This window comes from Lachancea thermotolerans (assembly GCF_000142805.1).
Source record: "Lachancea thermotolerans CBS 6340 chromosome H complete sequence".
NCBI classification, from domain to species: Eukaryota; Fungi; Ascomycota; class Saccharomycetes; order Saccharomycetales; family Saccharomycetaceae; genus Lachancea; species Lachancea thermotolerans.
The window spans coordinates 711041-734034 of NC_013084.1; the positions used below are offsets into that span (position 1 = coordinate 711041).

The window sequence follows — 22994 nt, forward strand, 5'->3', positions numbered from 1 at the left end:
TGGCCCAGAAACATTTCATTGTTTATTAGTGAGGCGATGTGTCACGTGACAGAAGGGTCGCGGTCTCAACCCTTCGAAGAATGGCTATTCGATTGTCCTAAGTTGAAGGCTTTACAATTGGCCTAGGACCTAGCATATTGGTGGGGGAGCAACATGCTCTATGATATGAAAAGACCTCATGAAGGGCTATTCATTTTTTATCAATCAAATTAGTCAATTTTAGCGGACATTTGAACGCTTGAAATTACACAAAGGTCTGCTTACAAGACCTCTTGGTTTAACGTAACTCATGTACTGCGAGCAATAATGGGTCTATCTCCCCTACCAGCTGTACAAACATAAATAGCGTGGTCATATAGAACTTTGGGGGCTGTCGGTCGTTATTCGGTTCATCATCGCCAGTGTAACTTCAAGAAGCACTGGCTCTCACCGGCAAAGACCGTTTCTTCAAAATTAGAGCCATTGGATTTTGAACAGCGCTTGCATAGCTGTGCGCAATCCGGTGAAACATAATCATTGTCCTAAGAGGTTTCTTGAGCATTTTTCGTCAATCACTTAATTCATAAAACTGCTCCGTTCTGAGTCCAGAAAATGGCATGCGCCAAAAGCACTCGAACAGCCTCTGCCCTTTCACCATCACATAATCCCAAATCGCTCTTGTATATACACGAAGAAAAATGCCCTTTCGATGATATAAAAAAACCTCCTGAAGCAACCGAGTTGGTCCTTTATTGAAAAAATCTTATATCAATTTTTATTTAACTCACCTTTTGGAGTGTCATATTTTCTGCTGTCTTGTCAATACCTCCCAACGCCCCGCGATGCTTCGAGACTTCTAAGCGCAATTTTTCTACTCCCAGTTTCCTCGAGAACTTTCGTCCAACTATTTTAGCGTCCCCAGGACTATTTCTGGGACAATTAAAGGAAACTTTCATGCATTCTTGAGCTCAATTTTCTTCTGACATTTTTCATGGCATCACCAGAGTTATCTGATGCGGCCCGTTAACCCTGATCATATCTCTGGTATTGAAATGTGCTTCTGTTGCATGGACCCGAGAAATTGGCCGGTTCATGATGTTGACTATCTTCCCAAAACTGTACTAACCGCCGAACTCTCGGAATTTGATGATGTCGTATGTTATTATATAACATTTAGATTTCTCGATTTAATACTCAAGTCATATGTCGGCGGCTATATTCCTGGAACACAAGAGTAACAAATCTCCCCAGCCTTGGTTTGAGCATAGTTTGCTAAATCGTTTTAGATTAGCAGCTTCGTCTGGGCGGAGACAACGTGCGTTTCTCGCTTGCCAGGTGCTATTCGATCGCCAGGTGGATATCAAGAAATGTTATCCTTGCTGTTAACTTTGTACACTTTCTGGGCTATGCACTTCTTTCCTAAAAATGGAGGGAGCACATGAGAGCCTGGTCACATCAAGGTTGTTTGCGAGTTCCAGACCCTTGCTACCTGAGGCAAAGGGTGCCACACCGAAATCTGCTTAGAGAAAGTGGAACTCACGTCAAGAACAAATGTCCCACAGAAGCAGTCACCCATGCCAAATAAATTTCAAATAAAGTTCTTAGGTATGCTGTTGGAAATTGTTGCTGGTCATAAACAGTTCAGTCAGGAAGTTTCCCGGGTTGTGGGCTCGAGACCTGCTTCGGGAGTTCTTGATTTGCAGCGGTTTTTGGAAACCAAAATGTTCTCTGGTCATTAAGACTTCCTTAAACAGGCCCGCAATAAGAAACTGCCGCCCTCTATCTTTTGTCACTACACTTGTTATTAGAAGCATTTCTGCTTCCCTTAGCTAACAGCAGAGGATAGCAAATTTAGCACGAAGAGAAAAACTACAGAAGCAGCATGGGAGGGGAGCGGATATTTTAGTGTTTTCCATGTGGCGGCTTTTTATTAAGTTGCACGACAAGCAAACACGAGGTACTAAGCTGTGGGTCTTTCAACTCATGACTTATCAAGTTAAGTTGTTAGCTTACGTTTGAACTAAAACTCTCAAACTTACTGTAAACTGGCTCGAGATACTGTGGACATTCTCTTCATGCAAACCCAACAATATTTATTGAACTGGATTCAGCGCTACAAACACTTCATCTCATTATCTCGAGTATCACTACTGTCATAAATGATCAACCAAATCAAGTCTGGGGTTTTGTTCCGGCTTTTACGAGAGCTACTATTGTTATTGCCCGAAGATGCGAGTGTTTGTGAGTATTTGAATTGCGAAAGCTAATCAAAACCCAAGCACTTTCCCGTGTCAACTGCGGGGCCATGCGCTCTGCACAAGTGCTCAAAACATATTTCAAAACTGTTTCGCGGAATCAAGAACTGCATTTAAGCGGTGCCAGGGGCTCAGTATTGGAACATAAGCGAAACTACTCTTCACAGACATCCGTGTCACAAAATTGTCACGTGCTCTATTTCCTTCGATTTTCCCGTTTATAAAAAGCTTCCCTTCGCGTTGCAAATTGTCTACGGATGCCCTACTTTCTCGTTACGATTATGTAGGTTGTGGATCTGTAGATGTCAGATATAAGCGCTTCCGAATACATAAGCCAGCAGAATGCGCTCGAAGATGAGGCACGTGGGTTGATGCCCTGGAACCCTTCCCATTGTACGTATGCGGATGGCAGTTTGAGACAGCCTATATTTGCGTGCTTGGACTGCGGTGAGATCGGTGTGTGCTACTCTTGTTCGATCCAATGCCACGCAGATTGCCATCTTGAAGAGCTGTTCACTAAACGTGGTTTCACCTGTGACTGTGGAACAGAGCGACAAGAAAGTAAAAAGGGCGAATTTTGGTGTCACTTACGACAAAATTTAGACCGTGATGTTCCCAGTTTATCTAACAGGTACAGTCAGAACTTTAAGGGACTTTTCTGCGATTGCCACAATAAATACAAAGCCGATATTGACAGCACAATGATCCAGTGTGTTTTGGGACTTGAATGCAATGAAGAGTGGTACCATTGCTGTTGCATACTCAAGAAACACGACCATGCACGCCATTGTTTGCAAAGCGCAATTCAAAACAACCAAGTTCCCTCGGAATTTCCAGCAATTGATTATTTCGAAGGTTTCATATGCTGGAAATGCGTGAGTCGCTATTTTACCGTTTTTCAAGCCTTAATGTCTCACCACCGCTCTAGCGATGTCATTGCTCACAAGGTAGCACACTTAACTACTTTTGAGCCGCTTGGAAGTGAGGACGAGGCGCCCAGTTTATCGAAAAAAAGGAAACGCGATAGCAACACAGAGCAGCTTTTTTCTATAATGCTAAAAAGTGGATATGACAAAGTATTACTGGAGATCAAAGAAGATTTGGAGAAGACTGATAAACTTTACGTATTCCTTCAAGATATTGCACCATTTTTGATCAATGACGATCCTGTCTATGAGTTTCCGGAAGATTCTGACAACGATATTTCAACATATGAATTGGGCACAAAAGCGCTAAACACATCTCTTGATAGAGATACGGCAGTGGCTGGGATACAAGCGATGGATGATATTAAGAAAAAACTCAGCGATTTTTTGAGACCTTTTGCTGAGGCCGGAGAAGTCGTGAAAGAGGAAGACATAAGGAACTTTTTTGAGCTACAGAAGGGAAAGCCTAAAAATAAGTAAGCCCTACTCATGAGAAATTTTAAAATTATGAAACGCCTTAAAATTATGGAAAGCTGTATTACGAATTTCTAGTAGGCTACCTTCTCAAGCTTAAGCCTCTAGAACAATTGACTTCAAATCTGTATAGTCATCCACGCCCCATGAAGAACCTTCTCTGCCTAATCCGGAGTTCTTAATTCCGCCAAATGGCATAGCTGCGTCGCTTATTGCACTACTGTTCACGCCAACCATTCCTACCTCTAGCTCACTTGCAACATCTAACACTGTTTGAATGTTGGAGCTATAAAAATACCCTGCCAGCCCCACGTTCGTTTTATTAGCACGCTCAATAACCTCCTCTGTCGTTTTGAAACCTATAAGCGATGCAACAGGACCAAATACCTCGGTGTGGAAAATGCTCATTGTTTCATCCACACCACTCAAAACAGTGGGATGGTAAAATCGTGGCCCCAGACTACTTGCTCTTACACCTCCTGTCAAAACGTTCGCCCCTTTGTTTTTAGCATCTTCAACAAGCTCAGAAACTTTTTGCACTGCACCTTCGTTAATTAAAGGACCATGAGTAACTTTGGGACTGAAGCCATCACCTAGATGAAACCCTGATTCTATTGCCGCGACCAAGCGCGTGGCGAAGTCCCCGTAGATCGATTCGTGAACGAATACGCGGTTGGCACAGATGCATGTCTGACCCAATTGCCTGAACTTACATGAAATTAGACCATTAACAGCTTTATCTATGTCAGCGTCATCAAACACAATAAAGGGCGCGTTTCCACCAAGTTCCATTGATACTTTTTTTATAATATTGCCATTGGCACACTGTTTCATGAGGAGCTTGCCCACTTTTGTGGACCCCGTAAACGTGATTTTACGAACCTGGTCGTGGCTGCAAATATACTCACCAATAGCTGCAGTATGTGTTGTTGGTAAAACGTTGCAGACCCCGTCGCTCAGGCCTGCTTGTTCGGCAAGCCATCCTAAGGCCAGGGCACTCATGGGGGACTCGTGGGGTGGCTTTATTACACATGCATTCCCAGTTGCAATAACTGGTGCCAATTTTCTCGCAATCATCGCTGATGGAAAATTCCATGGTGCCATGATCCCTACGACGCCCAACGGCTGCCTCAATGTAATAATTTGCTTCCGGAGTGAACTCGATGACGGAATAACGTGCCCGTAAATTCTTGGTGCTTCCTCTGCAAACCACCTAAAGTAACTAGCAGAATAATCGATTTCAGTCAAAGAATCTTTGAAAGTCTTACCATTCTCCATAGTTATTAACCTAGCCAAATCATTTTTATGCTCAGACATCAAATCGTAAATGTTGTACAGGACTTGGGATCTTTCCCTTGGAGAGGTTTCCTTGAACTTTTTGAAAGCCCTGTGAGCATGCCCTATAGCCTCGTTATAGTCAGCTACTCCGCAGTTGGTGATTGTTGATATCTCTTCTGAAGTGGAGGGATTGATGACAGGGAATTGGTCATCGCCACTAAGCCATTTTCCGTTAACAAGAGCTTTGGTCCTGAAAAGCTCAGGGTCTTCAAAAGAAGTCGACGCAAATCTTTTAAACAAAGTTTTAGGCCTTATTAAGGACTGTTTAAAACGCAACATCGCTTGTTATCATTCTAATTGAGATTTTGTAGGTTTAAGAATTAAAGGGGATTATTCCCTTTCTACCCTTAAGAAACATAAGAAAAAAGATCACTTGGATACGAACTCTTCATCCTAGTACATATCATATCAACTCGTAGCATGCTTGGTTAGGGTCTATATTTACAGATGAAGCTCAACTCTTGTTTTTGGCTTCTTTGGCATCAATTTTATCGAACTCTGCTTTCCAAACTGAATCACCACTCTCCTTTGAGACATCAGAGAAAAGTTTGTCAAAGATTTGGTCGTACCAGTCCGCGGCAAGGGGCTCTAATCCCTCCTTAACGTGGTCGGGTAGATCAGCCCAATCATTCATATTGTCTTTGGGGAAGATGATAGTCTTGGCACCAGATCTTCTTGCCGCGACCGCTTTTTCACGTAAGCCACCAATACGCAGTACTTTTCCGGTTAATGTAAGCTCACCTGTCATTGCTACTGTAGGCTCCAGCGGTTTGTTGAGTGCTAACGAAAGAAAAGAGGAAGCCATCGTGACACCCGCAGAGGGACCGTCCTTGGGTGTAGCGCCTTCTGGGCAATGAACATGTATCGCAGCTTTTTCGAAAAATCTGTTTTCTGGGAATTTCTTGGTCAAGAACATTCTAGCGAAAGAATAAGCTAAACGTGAAGATTCTTTCATGACATCCCCTAATTGGCCAGTACGTTCTAATGAAGGAATGGATTTGTCTGTGATTGGCTGTTCGAGAACTGATTCCACATACATTGAACAACCACCCATGCTTGTCCATGCAAGTCCCATCACGACACCTGGAGGAGTCGTTTCGTAGAGCCTATCCGAGGTATAAATTGGTGGGCCCACATAGTCCTTCAAATTTTCGGCGTTCACGTTCACCTCAATATCGCCAGGAACAACCAAGGCTTCCTTGTTATCGTGAGTTTTTTCCACCTGCAACTTGCCATCCTTTTCAGCTAAACTCTCGGTGGAGCCAACAATTTCTCCCTTGGGGCTTTGGCCAGCGCTAGCTCTCGTTTTTTTACCAGACTCGTCAACAGTGTTTACGGGATTGTCATCTATTTTAAGTTGTTTCACGACATTCAAAGCGGCCTTGCGATAAACCTTTTCGATATGTTTTTTCAAGTTTCTGACACCGCTTTCCCTACAGTAATACTTCATTAATGCAACAATAGCACTTTCGGAAATATCGACATGAGCGTTCTCAAGGCCTGCATCGCGTTTTGCGCTAGGAGATAGATACTGCTCTGCAATTTTTATTTTCTCTTCGGCAACATATCCAGTAAGTTCAATTATCTCCATTCTATCTAGAAGTGGTCTTGGAATGGTCTCAAGAGAGTTTGCTGTGCACACAAAAAGAACTTTTGATAAGTCAATGGGGATGTCTAGGTAATTGTCCAAGAAGCTATTGTTCTGTTCGGGATCCAAAAGCTCAAGGAGCGCGGCCGCTGGATCACCATGAATACCACCATGGCCGATTTTGTCGATTTCATCGATAAGGATTAATGGATTTTGAGTTTCGCATTTCTTTAGGGCCTGGATAACACGGCCAGGTAGGGCTCCAATATAAGTCCTTCTATGTCCCTTAATTTCAGCCACATCTGTCATGCCACCCACAGAAAATCTGAAAAATTGACGATTTAATGACCTAGCAATAGATTTTCCTATGGAGGTCTTACCCACACCGGGAGGTCCAACAAAACATATTATTTTGCCGTCAACCTTCCCTAATAATTTTCCAACGGCAATGAACTCTAGGATCCTGTCCTTGACATCTTTGAGTCCGTAATGATCTTCGTCTAATATTTTCTTTGCCAGAGGAATTGAGTACTGTTCCTTAGAGGTTACTCCCCAAGGTAAGGAAGTGATCCAATCAAGGTAGTTTCTTATAACGCCGAATTCCGACATTGATGTCTCGAGAGTGGCAAGCTTATTAACTTCATCATCGAAAACTTTCTGTACATTTTCTGGAAGTTGTAACTTCTCGACCCTAGATTTAAAGGTTTCAATGAGCTTGTCCCGTCCATCATCTATGCCCAGTTCTCTTTTGATGCCCTTCAATTGTTCCATAAGGTAGTATTCGCGCTGTCTCTTTTGAATCTTAGTTTCCACATCCTTGGAAATTTTGTTCTGGAGTTCAGCATTCATGAGTTCCTTCTTCAAAACAACTAGAGACCTTTCTAGCCTCTGTTCAATATCTAGGGATTCAAGTATTTCTTGAAGTTCTTCCTCTTCCCCGGCAGAGACTGCAGCAGCAAAATCGGCAAGGCGCGCAGGCTCTTCGAATATGTTTGTTGTAGCAGATTGTATTGATGCCGAAAAGGTGGCAATCTGTTCTCTAAACATAGTATTCAACTGCGATATCTCTTTGAAAACTTTTAAGATCTCCGATGTCAAAGCATTTATAACCGGCGACTTTCTATCGAATTGCTTGTCCTCTAAGTTCGAAACGTTGACCAGTGATATTTGGTAGTTTTTTAAAAATTCAGTGGGGTTGGCTTCATCAACATTTTCATCAACTACATCACTGCGCTTTTTCGTTTGTAAGCTTTTTTTCTCGGATTTTGATGCTTGTTTCGAGGAACTTTTGAGTTCTTCTTCGCCCAGCGCACCTGCTGAACCGCGCTCTGATTCTTTGTTTTCCATCGGAGGTAGCAATTCATCAATTTTAATTCTCCTGTGAGGGTAAAGCAGAGCTGTCATTGTTTCTGCACCGGTTTTTTCATCTTTACTTGGAAAGGCGCTAGTAATCTGTGCAAAAACGCCGACATCATGGACTTCATCGGGAGAGTGAATCACATCCGTATCCGTATCTGAATTCTTCAAGAGAAAGGCGCCAATGTACGGTTGTTGACGTTCCAGCATCTCTTTGATGGCTTTCATAACTCTATCATCAGATATTACCACAGCTTTGTAGAAACCGGGAAATAGCGGGCGCCTTGCTATTGGTAGAGCCAGCATTTGTGGGTATACCTCTGGGAGTTTCTGTTTCTTTGGAGAGGATTTGGAATCATCGCCATCATCACCGTTGCCACTGCTGCCACTGCCGCTGCCATCTCCGCCAGACGGCGCGGACGTCCCTGCTCCATCAGCTGCAGCTGAAGATGTGTGTGAGTACTTCCCATCCAACCGGGACTCATCGTCCGCTTCTTCTCTCACTGGACGGCTGGGGTCTTCGTCGCCATTGTCTTCCTCGGTGTTCTTACCAGGAGTTTTAGACTCTGTAGACTCATCTTCGTTGTTTTTTTCGCTTTTGAGTTGCATGCTCCTCAGCCACTGAGATTCTAAAGTTTTGAGTTCGCTGCTGAGCACCGCGCTTCTCATTTGTTGCTGGTACGCGCTCCAGTGTTGTTGCTCCAAGGGTGCGATTACTTTTGAGATACCACATGATGCGCGCGCAATAGAGCTTGCAAGCCTGACTTGTAACAATTGAGGGCGCCTGTAGGCTTGCCTGAAAGCTGAGAGACTCCCTTTGCTCAGCATCTCGACAAGTCTTGCGTGGTTCACTGGAATGATCAACTATCAGTTTCGTTCGGGTGGCAAAAATTAATATCCGGGGATCAGAAGCCTTGATAAGTCAAAAAAAGCAGAAAATGATCCTGGTAGGAATCGAATGGAGGAATTGTGAAGTGAATGTGCCAACTATTCAGTTCACCTACAAATAAAGCTGGCTGTCCTGATCAAAGTGACTGGCATCTTTTGACGCTCCCTTATTAGGCTCTTTGTCGTTGGACGGGTCAGAAGCCATAACCTGTCCTTCTTTTGAGGCCTCAAGGCCGGCTGTGTTCGAGGCTGGGTCCTCATCTTGCGACCCGCTCTCAAGATCCTCGCTCTCGCCGTCCCTGCGCATGTATGTCATCTGGTTTTTGAGAGCCTGTTGTTGACGATACTTGGCGAGGTAAATCTTGAGGACCTCGGCGTAATTCTCAAAACCAAGTGCATTTAGCGAAATGAGGATGTCTTCTCCGTTAATGGTCTTCCTTTTATCAGTCGTGCATCTGTCGTTTGCCTCGCTTGTGACAAACGAGATGAACTCTGATACGCATTCTTGCATACACTCTTTAGCGTCTTTTGAAACTTTGGCTGATGCGGGCAGCGTGTTTTTCATGAGTCTTCCGACATTGTTGATCGGTAGCCAGCGGTCTTGTTCTCTTAGCTCTGCGACAAACTGGTTGTGCAAATCCCGCTTTTCTTGTTCCTTGTCCATTGTTTGCTGCAGAAAGTAGTCTTGGACGCGTTGTACTCGGTATGTCAGATAGTTATGTAACTACAAATTTCAGTTGTTCTTGCAAGGACTCTCTTTCTGATGAAATATAGAACAGTGGAAAACTAAGCAATTAATGGAAAAGCGTGGCCAGGTTTCCCAGCATGAAAGCATGTTGAAGAGGTCCGCCAAGGGCGTGACTTTTTTGATGTTCAGTCAGCTTTTCAGCAAGATAGTGACTTTCATACTGAACACGCTGTTGGTGAGGTACCTGTCACCGCGGGTTTTCGGGATCAACGCGTTCCTTGAGTTCTTACTTTCGACAGTCCTATTCTTCAGCCGAGAGGCCATCAGGATGTCTACACTGAGGATAAAGAGCCCTGTCGCAGCGAGCTCGGCTACCGAAGACGACCCTGAAACAGATGATGCGGGACCAGGTGTATTGCAAACAGCTATCAACTTCGCCTATATTCCACTTTGTATTGGAGTCCCTCTATCTTTGGTTCTTATAGGATGGCAGTACAGCAACCTGAACGAATACTTCCTTTCATTACCATACTTCAAGCTTTCCATCGCGATGATCTGGCTCAGTATTATATTCGAGCTCTTGAATGAGCCGTTCTTCGTTGTGAACCAGCTTATGTTGAACTACAAGGTTAGAAGCCAACTCGAGAGCATCGCCGTGGTAGTATCCTGCATTGCCAATTTTTCAATAGTGTATGTTTACGAGAACAAATTCAATGGGTCTGGTATAGCCTTACATGATGCAACCAAGCAGGAAGGGATTGCAATTTTGGCGTTCGCTGTGAGCAAACTTGTGCACTCTACAGCTCTCTTATGCTGCTATTACTACGATTATCTGACTCGGTTAGCTCCCGCCAAAAAGTTCAATATTTCCCCTTCAAAAGTGCAGCTTTCTGCCGGCACTCAGCCATATTACCTACAAAGCGAAGTTCTACAGCACTTCAAAAAAGTGTATCTTCAGCTTTGTTTCAAGCATCTTCTTACTGAGGGCGATAAACTTATCATCAATTCCATGTGCTCCGTAGAAGAACAAGGAATCTACTCACTGCTGTCCAATTATGGGTCTCTTTTGACAAGACTCTTGTTTGCTCCCATAGAAGAGTCACTGCGGCTCTTTCTTGCGCGCCTACTCTCTGTGACATCCACTAAGAACACTAAATTGTCAATGGATGTCTTGGTGAATCTTACAAAGTTTTACTTGTACCTGTCACTTTTAATCTTGGTATTTGGGCCCACCAACTCTCCCTTTTTATTACAATTCCTCATAGGCAGTAAGTGGTCTAGCACAAGTGTGCTAGACACTATACAAGTTTACTGCCTCTACCTTCCGTTTTTATCTATAAATGGAATTTTCGAAGCCTTCTTCCAGAGTGTTGCCTCTGGCGAAGATATTTTGAGACAGTCTTATTTCATGATTGCTTCATCAGGTGTATTCCTCCTAAGCTGCTGGCTCCTGATTTCCCAGTACAAGATGTCCTTAGAGGGTCTTATTTTCAGCAACATCATCAACATGTTGTTGAGAATAGGCTTCTGTGGACGTTTCATCAACGCATTTTATAAGCGCGTCTACTCTGATCCCGCGTCTCACGATTCAACTTTCCTGCTGAATTTCAGTAATCTCAAAGCGGTTTCTCTAGTGGCGCTTGTGATCGCATTATCAAATTATTTCCTCTTTGGAGTTGTTAAGACCTTCGGCCAGCTATCAATAAATGCGATTATGGCTTTTGGTCTGTTGTCTCTCATTCTCTACAAAGAAAAAGACATTATTCGGTCCTACTTGAAGCAGTCCAAGAGAGATGAGGTGAAGGATGCGTAATAGTTGTGTAGATTGTATTGCCTTTAATTGTTGTCCTTGTGATTGAATATCTCCACATTTATATATTCAAAATACATACACGGCTGCAAGATGAGAAGTCGAAGGTGATCAGAGAACATGAGCGAAATACCGAATAAGGAAGGGCATGATGTTCGATTTTTAACGTTCAATGTTAATGGAATCCGCACCTTGTTCCACTACCACCCCTTTAGCAGCATGAATAGTTCACTTTCGCGGGTTTTTGAATACTTTCAATCAGATATTATCACTTTCCAAGAGCTGAAAACAGATACTTTGTCCTTAAGTAAATGGGGGAAGGTTGATGGTTTCCACTCTTTTATCTCTTTGCCCTTGAAACGAAAGGGTTACGCTGGAGTTGGCTGTTGGGTTAGGATTCCGAAGCCAGGGGATTCCATGTTTTCTGCGTTACAGGTAACAAAAGCCGAAGAGGGCATCACTGGTTATCTCCAGGTGAGGGTTGGCAAAACCGCAACAAAGTACAGAGACAATCAAGCCGTAGGAATAGGCGGGTACGAAGCCTTAGGTATTGAAGACGAAGCAGATGCTCTTAGTATCGATTCTGAAGGCCGATGTGTCATGGTGGAATTGAAGTGCAACATGGTTGTCATAAGCACTTACTGCCCAGCAAATTCGTCATTAACTGATGAAGGAGAAGAAATGAGGATCAGATTTCTTAAGGTCCTGTTCAGGCGTATACGTAACCTGCAGGCTCTAGGCAAGAGAGTTGTGCTCATGGGTGACATCAATGTTTGCCGCGACCTCATAGATCACGCTGAGGCTCTCAAAGAGACCCATATATTTGTTACAGATCTTACAAAGGGCACACAGGTTGAGCAGACTTATTCCGCATTTGTTAAAGACTTCATCTTTGCTCCTTCTAGGCCAGCACGAAGATTGCTGAATGAAATGCTTGCAGATTCGGTTCTAAAACCCTTTGCTGAGTCTGGAAGCTTGATTGACACAACGAGGTACATACAGGGAAGGGATAGAATGAAGATGTACACAGTTTGGAATACTTTAAGGAACTCTAGGCCGGTAAACTATGGATCCCGCATTGATTACATACTTGCGACGGCTGGTTTGAAGAACGACTTAAAAAAAGCTGATATATGGCCTAAAATAATGGGCTCTGACCATTGCCCTGTGTTCGCAGATATCCAGCTTCATTACGAAGCAGAGGGGGGCCCTGGAGATCCGTGCTTAGCACCGCCTTTTGAAGCAAAGCATAGACATAATCTCAATCATAGAGACATTTTGAGTATGTTCTCTAGGCCAACAAAATCCAATTTGAAAGATTCGAACAATTTCGGGCCGGGCCCGTATCGCGTTCAGAAAAATACAAGCGCAACAGCGCAGGCACGGTTACTGTCAACTTCCTCGATTCATCGCAGCATAATTTCAAATGAGAGTCGGACAAAGAACGCGGGTAGTTCCTCAATTAAAAAACCAGAACCATTCTTCCAGATGCTGAATGGAATGCTTGGCAAACCCCCATTGTGTAAGCACAACGAAAACGCAATTCTGAGGACTTCAAAGACAAAGAATAATCCAGGCAAAAAATTTTGGGCATGTGCAAGGCCGACCGGTGATGAGAACAACAAAGAAGCATCATGTAGTTTTTTTCAGTGGAAATGACAGAAATGGTTGACTGCAAACTTCAACTCGAGATATAATCTGCATCTTCTGATTCTTCACGCACAGCGTTCTTCAACCAAATGAGATCACTGTCCTCCACTTGTAAATTTCCTAGTGCTTTAGTGGCCTGTATCATATGTACAACAAGCGGTAGCCCTACTAACTCTTCGTCAGAGATGAACGTGGAAACTGCTGACGAAAACTTGTCTGCATCTTTATGGAAGACTTTGATATATGCAGTAGTGTTTTGCTGGTTGATAAAGTAAAATTCACAACCTTCACCGAAAAGGCCGTGAGACTTCTTGAGGGCATTGTTTATGAATTGCCTCCATGTCATTTCATCGATGGTAAGCTCCTCATCGGCAGCAGCATCCTGTGATGTTCTTTTCAAAGTCAGTGTTTGCTTTTTGATAAGAGGGATTTACATACAACATACAGTTGCAACTTAAAATAATGCCACTCTTTAGAATTCTTCCCAGTGGCGGTTGCGAAATCCATAATACTCTTGAGTATTTGTTTTATGAAGATCATATGGATTACATGAATGAAGTGCTTGAATTTAATTCCTATGCGTTTCGTCTGCAGCGACTATTGCATCCGCCGAGCTTATGGTCAAGGGACAAGACAACTTTCAACACTCCCGGGTGAAGACGAGTTACTTCGTGGAAAAACTGATATGTACAAAATTATCTCATGCCTAGCTTCACACCTCATTCGAGTTGCCGCCATTTTCGTTGTTGTGATCAGCGGTTTCATGACTGGAAGTTTCATGATCGCTTGGTTCATGATCGGTATATGGTGCAGGCGAATGAGTCTGTGGAAGTTCTTCTGCACCAATGTCGTAGTCACCTTCGCTATCAATAAAGCTCGCTAGGTCGTTGGCATCTTCGTCGTGGCCTGCTAAAAGCTCGTCCGCCTCATCCAGAAGCTGCTCATGCGTTAGTGATGAATAGCTTGGTCCTCCCCGACCGCCTTGAATGCGCAGTTTTAGTCGCTGCCATGCATTTACAGCATTACGCTGAACTAGTTGCTTTGAGGCTGCAAGAGCTGAAAAGCCGAAGACGCCTACTCTCACAACAGAGTTAACAACACGGTCGGTAAAATTCTCTTCCACGAGATCGTCATCTCCAAGCCTTATTTCTCCAAATCGAGACAAGCCACCGTTTCTCTTGATACCTCTTTCGTATACAAACCATGCAGCTCCGATAAATATCAATACGGGGGCGATCATGATGTAAAGAATGTGTCTTCCACTGACACCGTACTTGTTTTTGAACTCTTTCTCTTTTCCTGGGCATGCATGAGACTTAGAAGCCACATCCAGGCGCAATCCTCCTTCGCAGGTTGACAAAGGAATCTTTCTATAGCCTGTAATCTCGAAATATTCTATCAGGTCAGAATCTTTCTTACAGATTTGGCTTGGGTCAGCAGGCTCCAAGCCCTTCACCAGTTTGCATGTGCCGTCGTTTGCCTTGTAGTAATTGTAGTCGCATTCGAAGTCGCTTCTGGTACAAGAACAATTTTTGACAATTTTTTTCATACCTTCAAGTGGGGCAGCCCCATTATAGCAGTTATCGTTGACCTTTTGCAAGTACTCAGCTTGATGTCCAAAAAGGCAGTCGCCAAAAACGCGGTATTGATAATCGCGGTCCAGTTGGCATTGGCGATCAAACGACTGAGTGAAATCAACAGTAAAAGTTTTGGTATCTTTACCACTAATAGAACTCGATTTTCCAATCAACAGGAAGCGCATTGCAGAATCTTGTGGGGTAGTTATTATGTCCTCAACATAGAGCTCCTCGCCAGCAAACTTATAGTCATTCCATGTTTTGCCTGAATCAACCGAGTACGTTATTAAGTCAGTTTTTTGCTGGTCTTTGACCAACACGATAACACTACCACGATCACCGAACTCCCATTGGTATGATCCTTTCTTGATTTCTTTCCAGGTAAAACCGCCATCGGTTGTAATGAAGGTTGAGCATTCTTCTTTTGGAAGAAGGTACTCGCCAACATTGCCAACGCCGATCATGTACCCCAACGCCGATCCAGATGAGTAAGTGTCTCTTTCGTCTTTTCTTTCGGTGTAACCATGCAAATTTAGAGAACATGACGATAATGATTTGGAGTCGCACTGGTACTTTTTGCCCTCGGAATCTCTCTCAGGTGGACTCAAATAGATCCAATCGGCGCCATCATTGAAGGATATCTTTGACTTCAGCTTCTTTTGAACACCTGAACCAGAGGAAACCTCTTCTGCATTCGAGACTGTGTTGATCATAATTATTCCCTCAAGGCCTAGCGCTTTTTCAAAATCAACAAATCCAGAGGATCCTCTGTTGACGGCTCGCTCTAAAACAACAAAAGATGTTCCGTTTGAGTTCGATTTCATCAAGGCACCGTATTCTGAGCCCTGTTTCATTTCAGTCGTTAGGTGAAAAAATATGGCGCCCTCCTGAGAACCCAAAACTGTGTATGCCTGCTGTTTATCAATATTCAACTCAGCGGGAAGGCTTGCCTCGGCAAACTCTCTACCGTCTACGGTAACATATGCTCTCAGCTCATCATTGTCATGGGGGACAGCGATTATCGTGTATTCTCCCGCAGAGATGAATCCAATTGCATTTTCGAAAACCGTCTTCTGATTTTCAAAAAAATTACTGCTTGTGACAACATGCCGTTCATTTGCTCCTTTGTCTTTCACCAGACACATTATCATGTCTGGGTCGGCAGAGTCATCATTGATAGAGCCTATGAACTCGCACCTTAGTGCACCCTGCGTGAGCTCTCTGAATCTTTTACCGCCATCCTTAGTGATATACGCCACTGCATGGCAGTTAGGACTGAAGAGACTGTCACAATCCTTAGCTCCGTAAAAAATGAATGTGTCTACGTCTTTAGCGTGGAAAGTAAGGGGAAATCCTAACTGCTTGGCATCAGGCAGTTTGTATTCTTTGAAAGATCTTGCTCTATCATGAGTGACATAAAGCTTGTTGCTCGATCCGAAAAGGTAGGCACTAGTGTTGAAATATTGGTTGAAAACAACTTCAATGATTTTATCCTGGAAATCAAGTTTTTGCGTGGTTTGACCGCTATCGTAAGAGATGTAAACCTCGTGGTTGTCGGATCCAAGTAAAAGTGTCTCATCGGCTATAGTGTCGAAGTACTGGTAGGATTTGAGACCAAAGTCTAGCGTATGCTCCTCAATTTTTATAGGAGAGGGCTCACCCCCCTCGAAGTAAGCACCACAATCAATCTCAATTGTGTCTATTTTTAAAGGCGCGCGACACTTGTTTCCTCTTTCCAGCACCATAGGCAAAAGCTTTATCTTCCTGTCTTTGTTTTCACCGCCACAAGTCCCACTAATCTCTAATAAATTGCGGTCTAAGACGCATTCGCCGTCTTTATTAAGGGAAAATTCCGGAGAGCATTCATAATCACTCTTCGTGCAATCGCAGGTCTCCTCTGTGGGTTCTAAATCCTTGAAAAGTTCCTTCACAAGACACTTTGCGTCCTCTTTTCTTCTGCGGAACTTGTGTTTCGAGCCACTAACACATCCGCCTCCATTGGTGTACCATTCACCCATGTCAGAATCTGTGCATTTGTTTCCATCAAACGCATCAGAAAAGTCGACAGTCAAAAACCGGCCATCATCACGGCCTGTAGGAGTGGCGGCCTGGAGGATAAAAGTGGCACCTGAGCCATCAAGGGCCGTTGGAACAAAATTGATAAAATACAACGGCTCCTTGAATTGGTATTCACTCCAGGTATTACCTTGATCTAAAGAATAATAAAACTCAGCAGCAGGGTCACCGTCATTATCCGGCGAGAAAGGAACTGCCAAAATGATATTGCCATAGTCTCCAAATACAACTGATGCAGGGAAATCTAAAATTTTATGCCAAGAGTATCCTCCATTGCCGGTTATGAAAGTTTTGACATTCTCAAACGAAGACGGCTTCCCACTGTCGCCAATCACTTCAGCAACACAGGCGGAGATTCCAGGCGTAGTCGTAACATGAGAATTCCTCCAATCTTCTAAAAACCAAAGAGGCCTTAAATAACAGTTTTCAGGATCACTTGTATCACAATCGAATTCGTGATCCGGGTCATCTATGCGGAGGTTTGACCAAGTTTTGCCATTATCGAACGAGATTTTTGCTTTATCTGGACTTTCTTTACTTTCATCGCTATAATTAGGCGTTGAAACGGTGTAGGCGACAACGCCTTCCTGATTTCCTACGCCGCTCAAAGAGTAGTAGCCAACAGCCGCCGCCTCAGTAAGTGGAGTAAACTTGGTTCCATTGGAAGTCGAAATCAACACAGAGGGCGTCTTTTCTCCAGAATCTGTGAAGGCGTTATTCTGGAGAGCAAGTTCCTTGCTAGAGCTACCAAATTTCAATACAAAAGTGTATCGCCCTGTTCTTGTTGGAATAACAGCCTTTTCATAATTGAGTCCATCCCGGGATATCCAGAGTTGAGATGCTGAGTCTGGGTTGTATTTATCTTCCACAGTTGTGATAACGTTGTAGTCTCCGACGTGAATCAAGGAAACAATGTTGAGATCTTCGAAGCCATGAGGGATTTGTAATGTTTTTCCGTAGTCGCTCGACTGGAAAACCTTGCTGGATCTGACAGTTTCTGAATCCTTTGTTTCCATCGAATCGACTTCGCAAACAATGCCGTGGGCGTCGCCTGCCTCACTATCCTCAGGCTTGAAGCCATCAAATCTGCAAAATACGCTAAAGACTTCTTCGCCGTCTTTTTCTTCGCTCTCTGCTTTCAAGCTTTCGACAAGGCTGAAGTCTTTGCCGTTACTAGAAACAAAAACTCTTTTTGAGCTGCTGCAATGCAGAAAGTTCCCATCCACTATATCGCAACCCGCGACATGCACTAAGATGTCTCCGTCAGATAACGGGTTTGTTTCAAAGTATGCGGTCATGCTCAAGGGCGCATCATTTTCGTCACCAACTATCGGCGAATCGAAATTCAACTTCTCCCAATGCTGGCCCTTATCATCTGTTTTGTATACAACCTTTCCTTCCGCGTCGACGGCAAAAGCCCGGGACTTAGGGTAGTTCCGGTCGACCTCGACTCTAGAGACCCTGCGGCCTAGCTGATCTAAGACATCCCAATTGAGACCGTTATCGTGGCTGATTTTGAGTTTCCCGTGGTCGATAGTCATAAGCGTCGTCGAGTCGTCAAACACCTGAAGGGTGAAAGACAACGAGCTTTTCGTACTAGTCACCCGCGGCTCCCATTTCGCCAAAGCTATGCTAGCCCAGACCAACAAAAGTAGCTTGAACGCTATCATGGCCTGTCCTATATCTATTGCCCTAACACGCGCAGCTCAGGTAGGTTGGTAAAAGGCCAAGATTTTAATCGATTCGCGATCAACGACCCCTTTAATATCGGCTTTGTATATCACCACGTACGCGTAGAGGCTCATCGCGTGGATTTTCAAGGCCTGTGAAGTGGTTTCGCGAAATTTGTGTCACGAAGCTTTAACTCCGTGCCGGTGAAAGAAGGCTCAGGCCACTTCACATTTATAGAAGCTTCTCACATGTTTTTGTTTCTGAAAACCAGCATCTAAGCTTTACCATATTCGGCTTTGTAATGTTCGATACGGGAACAATGTTACCTTGAGACCGGCCGCTACTGCGCTTGAGTGCTCGAGTTGGAGGTTCGGAACCATGTTCGATTGAAGGAATTCAGGAAGGGAGGTTTCACTGTGAAGCGGCTATCCATAGTATTCGTAGAGCGCGATGGGGATTACTTCAGTGGATACCGCCGGGTTTTGTACATTTTCGAAGCACCCTAAACGTGATCCTGAAGCAAGTTTCATCACAAAACGTAGCTGTAGACGCCCCACGGTGGAGTGTTTTGACTGGGCCCTGAGAACTCACGTGAATTATGGTGCCTCAAGAGCAGATTTTGCATAAAACCTTCAGCCAGCGCGATGAGCTGAGCTGGGCTGACTTCAGGGCGGCCTCTGGGTCTTCGTGGCAGCGACACAGGGTGCACGATGGGCAAAAAAATAGTATTCAACATATCTTCTGAGTTCCAGCTCCAGCAGATGCTCGGGGAAGGCGCGTACGGCGTAGTGTGTAGCGCGCGGCATCTTCCCACCGGCCAGATGGTCGCGATCAAGAAAATCGAGCCCTTTGACAGACCGCTGTTCTGCCTGCGGACGCTGCGTGAGATCAAGCTTCTGCGCTGCTTCCAGCACGAGAACATCATCTCGATATTCGACATCCAAAGACCCGCGTCTTTCGAGACCTTTAGCGAGGTCTATATCATCCAGGAGCTGATGGATACGGACCTACATCGGGTCATCACCACACAAACACTTTCGGACGACCACGTCCAGTATTTTGTTTACCAAATCCTGCGTGCGCTCAAGTGTCTACACGGAGCAGAGGTCATCCACCGAGACCTGAAGCCGTCGAACCTTTTAGTCAACGCGAACTGCGATCTGAAGCTGTGCGACTTTGGCCTCGCGCGGTGCGCGGGCGGTGGAACGAAGCCAGGCGACGCGGGCCATATGACCGAGTACGTCGCCACACGGTGGTACCGAGCGCCCGAGGTTATGCTGACGGCTGCCGAATACACGTTCGCCATGGACGTGTGGTCCTGCGGGTGCATCCTAGCGGAGCTGCTGATGCGCAGACCACTCTTTCCGGGCAAAGACTACCACCACCAGTTGTTGCTTATTTTCCAGGTCATAGGATCACCGACCGCAGGCGATTTGGGGTGTGTACGCTCGAAGCGCGCGCGGCAGTATCTGAATACACTGCCCCGCTACGCGGGAGACGGCAACCTGCGCTCGCTGGTCCCGGACGCGAGCGCGGAGGCGCTAGACCTATTGGAGCAGATGTTGGTGTTCGACCCGCGCCGCCGCATCACCGCATCTCAGGCCCTGAAGCATCCGTACCTGCAGGCCTACCACGACCCACAAGACGAGCCCGCGACCGCCAAAGTTGACCCGGCACTGTTTCACTTCGACGAGCGCAAAGACAAGCTGGGCGCCGGTGACCTCAAGCGCCTGCTGTGGGACGAGATTTTCGGGAAGCGCGAGCGCACGGACTCTTAATATGAGATTATGTAATATTCAAACTCATATCTACCAGTGCTTCAGCCGCACGTCTCCCTATCTAGACATACCAACCTATTTCCGTATACGATGATATTTCATGATCACGTCATCCCCTTCGCCTTGGGAGCACTCGGTATCCTCATTCGTAACGACACGTAACAAGCTCCCCTCGGCCAATGCCAGTTTCTCAAGCCGGTTCCGACGAACCGCGCAAGGAAACTCCGAATTGCGGAGTTCCCCGCAGCATGGAGCCGCGGCTCTCCTCGCTGTTCCAGCCCCGCCGGCTCACCTCAATTTGCATCCGTTAGCCGTTTCCGAAGATGCAAACACCAAGGCATTCATCCTACTATAGAGGGCCATAGAACAGTCGGCGGCAGCTTTCCCCGCATAACCCGTTCCTGAGCTTGGCATGTGACTTTAGTCTTTATATACGAAATTGGCCCGTAGTTTATGGTCATGCCGCGCGCTAAACACCGCAGGCGGCCCCTCGCCCCTGCGCCATTTACCCGACCCTTCGTTAGAGACATTCGACACCAGCGCTGGCCAATGGAAATGCGCGCCGCACATGCACGCGGGGCATGACCTGCGAGGCCGAGCGCGGCCCGCCATCGCCAGTACTGTATATATGGAGAGCGGTGGGTGGGGTATTGGGCTGGAGACAATTAAGGGCCAATTGCAGAAACCGCTGTAGAGCAAGTACACTCAACAAACTCCGGACCCCTTCGCGTGACTCGCGCGTGACCACAAAAGTACTCTCGAAGATATAAGCACAGTTGCAGCAGTAAGCTCGACCCCAAGCAGTAGAGCCCACCAAGATCCGAGATCGGACCCGAATACGCTTTTAGCAGCAGAGATCAACGGCAGGCACGTGATACTCTGACTCAAGCGCAGATCAACAACATCGCACGTGACACGAACTTGCACAGAACTCACGAATAGGAGACCCCTGTGACCAACCACCGTTAGCGTCCGCCCCACAAAAGTGCAGAGCAGCGTTAGACAGCCACCAGCAAGGATATCCGAGCCCGGTTTTGATACCAGCAGCAGCATTGAGCGAGCGCCCCACCGAGCACCTGCACACGCCCGAACATAACACCTAGCAGCCCGCACCCATGACCATCTCATCAGTGCTTAAAAAACGCGTCCGGTACGCTCCCTACTTGGAGCGTCTGGTACAGCCCCAAGAGCTCGTGCCTCTGTTCCGCACTGGCCAGAACCTCGGCTGGTCCGGCTTCACAGGCGTCGGAGCGCCGAAGATCGTGCCCCAGGTTCTGGCAGACCACGTCGCGACCAACAGCCTACAGGGCCAGCTTCGCTTCAACTTGTTTGTTGGCGCGAGCGCCGGCCCGGAGGAGTCGCGCTGGGCCGAGCTAGACATGATTTCCCGGCGCTCTCCGCACCAGGTCGGCAAACCGATCTCACGCGCCATCAATGACGGCCGTATCCAATTCTTCGACAAGCATCTATCGATGTTCCCACAAGACCTCACATACGGCTTCTACACTAGGGAGAGGCCCGCCGGCGCGCCCATCCTCGACTACGCCATCATTGAGGCTACCGCCATCAAGGAGGACGGCTCCATTGTGCCCGGCCCCAGTGTTGGCGCTTCTCCTGAGTTTGTAGCGGTCGCCGACAAGGTGATTCTCGAAGTCAACACTGCCACCCCATCGTTTGAAGGCATGCACGATATCGACATGCCCGTCAATCCGCCACACCGTCCACCTTATCCTTACATGTCTGTTGATCAGCGCAACGGCCTTGACTCTATTCCAATCGACCCGGCCAAGGTAGTCGCTATTGTCGAGTCTAACCAGCGCGACATTGTTCCACCCAACACTGAAGCGGACGACGCCTCGCGTGCGATAGCCTCTCACCTCATCGGATTCCTAGAACACGAGGTAACATGCGGTCGTTTGCCCGCCAACCTCCACCCTCTACAGTCTGGAATTGGCAACATCGCCAACGCCGTCATCGAGGGTCTCTCTTCGGCTTCCTTCAAGAACCTCACGGTTTGGACCGAAGTCCTCCAGGACTCTTTCCTCGACCTTTTCGAGAACGGCTCTCTCGACTTCGCTACAGCAACCAGTATCAGGCTCACAGAACCTGGTTTCCGCCGCTTCTTCGACAACTGGGACGAGTTCTCCAAGAAGCTATGTCTGCGTTCGCAGGTTGTATCGAACAATCCAGAACTTATCCGCCGCCTTGGTGTCATCGCCATGAATACGCCGGTAGAAGTGGACATCTATGCACACGCAAACTCCACCAACGTTTCGGGCTCTCGTATGCTGAATGGTCTAGGTGGTTCTGCAGACTTCCTCAGAAACGCCAAGCTGTCTATAATGCACACACCTGCCGCGAGACCTTCCAAGACCGATCCTACTGGTATCTCGACTATCGTCCCTATGGCTTCTCACGTGGACCAGACTGAACACGATTTGGACATTGTAGTTACTGACCAGGGTTTGGCCGACCTCAGAGGGCTTTCCCCAACTGAAAGAGCGCGCGAGATTATCAATCACTGTGCACACCCTGATTACAAGCCTATTCTAACGGACTACCTTGACAGAGCTGAGTTTTATGCCCGTAAGCACAAGTGTCTGCACGAACCTCACATTCTGAAGAATGCCCATAAGTTCCACATTAATTTGGCCGAAAAGGGTACCATGAAAGTGGATTCCTGGGATTAAACGAGCCTGCATATTAACACATATATATTTATATGTTTATCAACATGAATGTCACGATTTCTTCTATGAGCCAAGTAGCAAGTTCAAACCTTCTGAAGATTTTCACGTTGTGTGGTTAATTTAGAAGTAGGCGCCACTGGGCGAAGTTGATCCCGTTGCGAGGATAGCGATATCAACCTTCGATGAGGTTGCCATAGTCTCAATAGAGTAATGCTAGGTTTAGGGCACTACGAGCTACCAATGAAAAATG

General features: G+C 46.0%; 10 protein-coding genes across 10 annotated transcripts; 5 read left to right on the plus strand and 5 right to left on the minus strand.

The window, feature by feature from the left end:
• Positions 1-2536: 2536 nt before the first annotated feature.
• Positions 2537-3640, plus strand: KLTH0H08140g (KLTH0H08140p; the record flags this gene model as incomplete). The annotated part of the gene is made up of 1 exon (XM_002556187.1): positions 2537-3640. The coding sequence occupies one exon, from the start codon at positions 2537-2539 to the stop codon at positions 3638-3640; it is 1104 nt and encodes a 367-aa protein (XP_002556233.1).
• Positions 3641-3730: 90 nt separating this feature from the next.
• Positions 3731-5251, minus strand: KLTH0H08162g (NAD-dependent succinate-semialdehyde dehydrogenase; the record flags this gene model as incomplete). Its single annotated transcript, XM_002556188.1, has 1 exon — positions 3731-5251. One exon carries the CDS (start codon positions 5249-5251, stop codon positions 3731-3733), a length of 1521 nt encoding a protein of 506 aa, XP_002556234.1.
• Positions 5252-5426: 175 nt separating this feature from the next.
• PIM1 (ATP-dependent Lon protease PIM1) lies at positions 5427-8744 on the minus strand (the record flags this gene model as incomplete). The annotated part of the gene is made up of 1 exon (XM_002556189.1): positions 5427-8744. One exon carries the CDS (start codon positions 8742-8744, stop codon positions 5427-5429), a length of 3318 nt encoding a protein of 1105 aa, XP_002556235.1.
• Positions 8745-8916: 172 nt separating this feature from the next.
• Positions 8917-9468, minus strand: HAP3 (Hap3p; the record flags this gene model as incomplete). The annotated part of the gene is made up of 1 exon (XM_002556190.1): positions 8917-9468. The coding sequence occupies one exon, from the start codon at positions 9466-9468 to the stop codon at positions 8917-8919; it is 552 nt and encodes a 183-aa protein (XP_002556236.1).
• Positions 9469-9601: 133 nt separating this feature from the next.
• On the plus strand, positions 9602-11305 carry RFT1 (glycolipid translocation protein; the record flags this gene model as incomplete). The annotated part of the gene is made up of 1 exon (XM_002556191.1): positions 9602-11305. The coding sequence occupies one exon, from the start codon at positions 9602-9604 to the stop codon at positions 11303-11305; it is 1704 nt and encodes a 567-aa protein (XP_002556237.1).
• Positions 11306-11422: 117 nt separating this feature from the next.
• Positions 11423-12961, plus strand: APN2 (DNA-(apurinic or apyrimidinic site) lyase APN2; the record flags this gene model as incomplete). Its single annotated transcript, XM_002556192.1, has 1 exon — positions 11423-12961. One exon carries the CDS (start codon positions 11423-11425, stop codon positions 12959-12961), a length of 1539 nt encoding a protein of 512 aa, XP_002556238.1.
• A 22-nt stretch (positions 12962-12983) lies between these two features.
• On the minus strand, positions 12984-13298 carry POP8 (ribonuclease P; the record flags this gene model as incomplete). The annotated part of the gene is made up of 1 exon (XM_002556193.1): positions 12984-13298. One exon carries the CDS (start codon positions 13296-13298, stop codon positions 12984-12986), a length of 315 nt encoding a protein of 104 aa, XP_002556239.1.
• A 366-nt stretch (positions 13299-13664) lies between these two features.
• PEP1 (type I sorting receptor) lies at positions 13665-18275 on the minus strand (the record flags this gene model as incomplete). Its single annotated transcript, XM_002556194.1, has 1 exon — positions 13665-18275. One exon carries the CDS (start codon positions 18273-18275, stop codon positions 13665-13667), a length of 4611 nt encoding a protein of 1536 aa, XP_002556240.1.
• A 711-nt stretch (positions 18276-18986) lies between these two features.
• FUS3 (mitogen-activated serine/threonine-protein kinase FUS3) lies at positions 18987-20054 on the plus strand (the record flags this gene model as incomplete). Its single annotated transcript, XM_002556195.1, has 1 exon — positions 18987-20054. The coding sequence occupies one exon, from the start codon at positions 18987-18989 to the stop codon at positions 20052-20054; it is 1068 nt and encodes a 355-aa protein (XP_002556241.1).
• A 1115-nt stretch (positions 20055-21169) lies between these two features.
• On the plus strand, positions 21170-22744 carry ACH1 (acetyl-CoA hydrolase; the record flags this gene model as incomplete). The annotated part of the gene is made up of 1 exon (XM_002556196.1): positions 21170-22744. The coding sequence occupies one exon, from the start codon at positions 21170-21172 to the stop codon at positions 22742-22744; it is 1575 nt and encodes a 524-aa protein (XP_002556242.1).
• Positions 22745-22994: the final 250 nt, after the last annotated feature.